The following is a 2866-nucleotide window of genomic DNA, read 5'->3' as shown; positions in this document are numbered from 1 at the left end:
TGAAATTGAGTTTAGGAATATATTAGTGAGGGTTCCCCAGAGAAGCAGAACCAATAGGATATGAGAGGGGAAAGGATTTGTTTTAAGAAATTGGCTTACATGATTTGTGGAGGCTGGCAAGTCTAAAATCTGCATGGTAGGTCTGCAGGCTGCAGACTCAGGAAAGAGTTGATGTTGAAGCTCGAGTCTGAAGGTTGTCAGCAAGAGAATTCCTTCTTGCCTAGGGGAGGTCAGTCTTTTTGCTATTAAGACCTTCAACTGATTGGATGCTGCCCACCCACCTTATGGGCAGTATCTGCTTTACTCAGAGTCTACTGATTTAAATGCTAGTCTCATCTAAAAAATATCCCCACAGCAATTCTAGAATGATGTTTGGCCAAATATCTGGGTACTGTGGCCTAGCCAAGTTGATACATAAAATTATCGTAACATCACAAGGACTCAACTTTACAATTGCTGAGTCAAAAACATTTTTTTAAATGAGATTTTTGATAGATATTGCTAAATTGCTCTCTAGAAAGACTACTGTTTTCCATCTCCCCCCGAGAATATGAGACTGCCTGTTTTATTACACGCTAACCAACAGTGGATATTATTGTTCTTTTTTATTGCTAATCTGAACAGTGAGAAATGATATAATATATTGTGAGAATGAACATTTTTCATGTTTGTTGGCTGTGTGTATTTCTTCTCTAATGAATTTTCATTTCAATTTTTTTTTGCTTGCGGTGTTTACCCTTTTTTTATTTGTTTGCCTTTATAAACCTTTTATTAACAAAAGATAATAACTCTTTATCTTATATATTGCAGGGTTCCCCCCCTCCCCCCAGTTCATTGTTTACCATTTAACTTTATTTTGTTGTTGACTGGCCATTTAACATTTTTAATTTCTTATGAAGTCTTTTCTTTTCCTGTATAGCCAGCCAATCTTTATAGTTTTCCTACTTAAAGATTATACAAGTAAGGATTATTTTCCTGTACAATAAATAGTGTTTGAAAAGATGTTCTTGAATTTTCAAAAATAAATTAAACTATACTTATGTATTTTATTCAATAAGTCTGAGATATTTATTCTGGATGATGGGACTATGGTCGTTTATTTTATTCTTTGTACTTTTTAGTAACTTTAAAATTAAAAAGAGTAGTAGTAAGATAATTGGCTAATAAGTATTAAAAAGATTTCCATCCAAAATAGTTAAAATAAATTACAAAGTTTGAGTGTTTAAAGACATAAGTCTTGATTTTCTGGAGAATTTGGCCTCTAGAACCTTAAGTTTCAGAAAGCCTGGGATTATCATAGCAGCTTATTGTAGCAGTTTAGTGTGAGAGCCAAGGTTCTGAGTTTACCTTAGATCTGTGTTCATTGTTGCAGAAACCACAGTGATGGGTCTCAGTAGACAGCCCTGGCTGCCCTCTCAAGAGACCATGTAGCTTCTCACTAATGACAACAGAGGAATTTGAGTGTCCGAATAAAAATATGGATACACGTTACCTCCAGTGTGCCTGCGCATCATTGTGTCTGAGATAATGTATTCTTTTTTTTCTTTTTAGGTAGCAGATGGGGCAAATGCAATTGTGCTGGGGACACTGGGAGACATTTCCTCTCCTCTTGCAATTATTGGTGGAAATTGTGCTCTGCAGGGTTTTGATCATGAAGGAAATGATCTCTTTTGGACGGTATGAAGAATAAAACATTCTTTTTGGTACTCTTAAGCATTTTTATTTTTAATGTTGTTTTGTGTTTTTTTAACCACTGACTGTACTGAAAAATAAAAAACAAAATAGAACAATATTTATCATTCTGTATATTAAAAAAGGACATCAATAATTTGAATAACATCCATTTGTATAATCTTCTTCTTGTAGCTAATATATCTGGAGTAAGTGAAAAAAAGATGGCATATTAATGATTTTGGATTTTATTTTTAGGTTACTGGAGACAATGTTCATTCCTTGGCCTTGTGTGACTTTGATGGTGATGGGAAGAAAGAGGTATGTGGGAGAGGAGATAACCTCTCTTGTGTGTTCAGCTGAATAAATTTTCCCATGACAGTGACATTAGTTTTGAGAGAAGCGTTAGCTTCTCATGGCTGATTTTGGAGCTCTGTTGCTAAACGATGAGCTAACTGACCTCATTTGTCTTTCTCCTCTCTTTTGAACAATAAATCACTTGTGGTTGTCTAATACAAAGATCAAGGCCATGGTGTTTCAGAGACACCGGAGGTGACATTTCGTGCAGGATGATTTTAAAAAAAAAAGACACAGGAGAGGGCAGAGAGGGCAGAACTGTTGATGGGACCTCAGTTATATTCACAGCTTTAAAAACTGCCTCTGATACTTTGAAACTATATTTGTAAGTAGTGCTCAATTTTGGCCTACTTTTTCAGGAATCTAAAAGTCTTAGAGATTGGCTCTTAGCCTTTGAAATTTTTCTAATGGTTATTCTAGAAATCAGCTGCTTGTGCAGTAAGTAAGTGTGAAGTCCTGTGTTGGGCACTAACCTGCCCCTCTCTTGTCCATGGATACTGAGCTCTGGTGTTTGAAACAGGACTTCCATTTGTAGACAGAGGAAGTCGCTGAACCAGGGAGCATTTTTAGGTGCTCAGTGAAGAAATATGCTCTGGCAACATGTACAGCCACGTGGCAGGATAAAAGCTATAATAGCTACTTTTTCTTCACTGACTGAATCTGTTGATCCTCCCGTACAGGGAACCTTCCTGAGCATTGGATTACTGGGGGGGGATTGAAACTCTTGGGTGGCAGTAGGAGCATGCACGGTCTTATGCCATTTTTTGTTTTATTTATGGGAAATTTTACTGTTTTCACTTATTCAACTAAGTGTGTATGATTTTCTCCCCATTCAGCT

At 36.4% G+C, this 2866-nt stretch overlaps 1 protein-coding gene across 1 annotated transcript in view; it reads left to right on the top strand.

Moving 5' to 3' along the window:
* The window catches only part of BBS2 (Bardet-Biedl syndrome 2), a 51738-nt gene that overhangs the window by 7343 nt on the left and 41529 nt on the right, over nucleotides 1–2866 (top strand). The window contains 2 exon segments of the mRNA XM_012657420.1: nucleotides 1552–1677; nucleotides 1930–2061. Of these exon segments, the coding sequence (XP_012512874.1) occupies nucleotides 1552–1677; nucleotides 1930–2061 (258 nt within the window).

Source organism: Propithecus coquereli, unplaced genomic scaffold, assembly GCF_000956105.1.
Source record: "Propithecus coquereli isolate 6110/MARCELLA unplaced genomic scaffold, Pcoq_1.0 Scaffold540, whole genome shotgun sequence".
NCBI classification, from domain to species: domain Eukaryota; kingdom Metazoa; phylum Chordata; class Mammalia; order Primates; family Indriidae; genus Propithecus; species Propithecus coquereli.
Note: the sequence above shows the minus strand (reverse complement) of the source record. Positions and strands in the feature narration are given on the sequence as shown.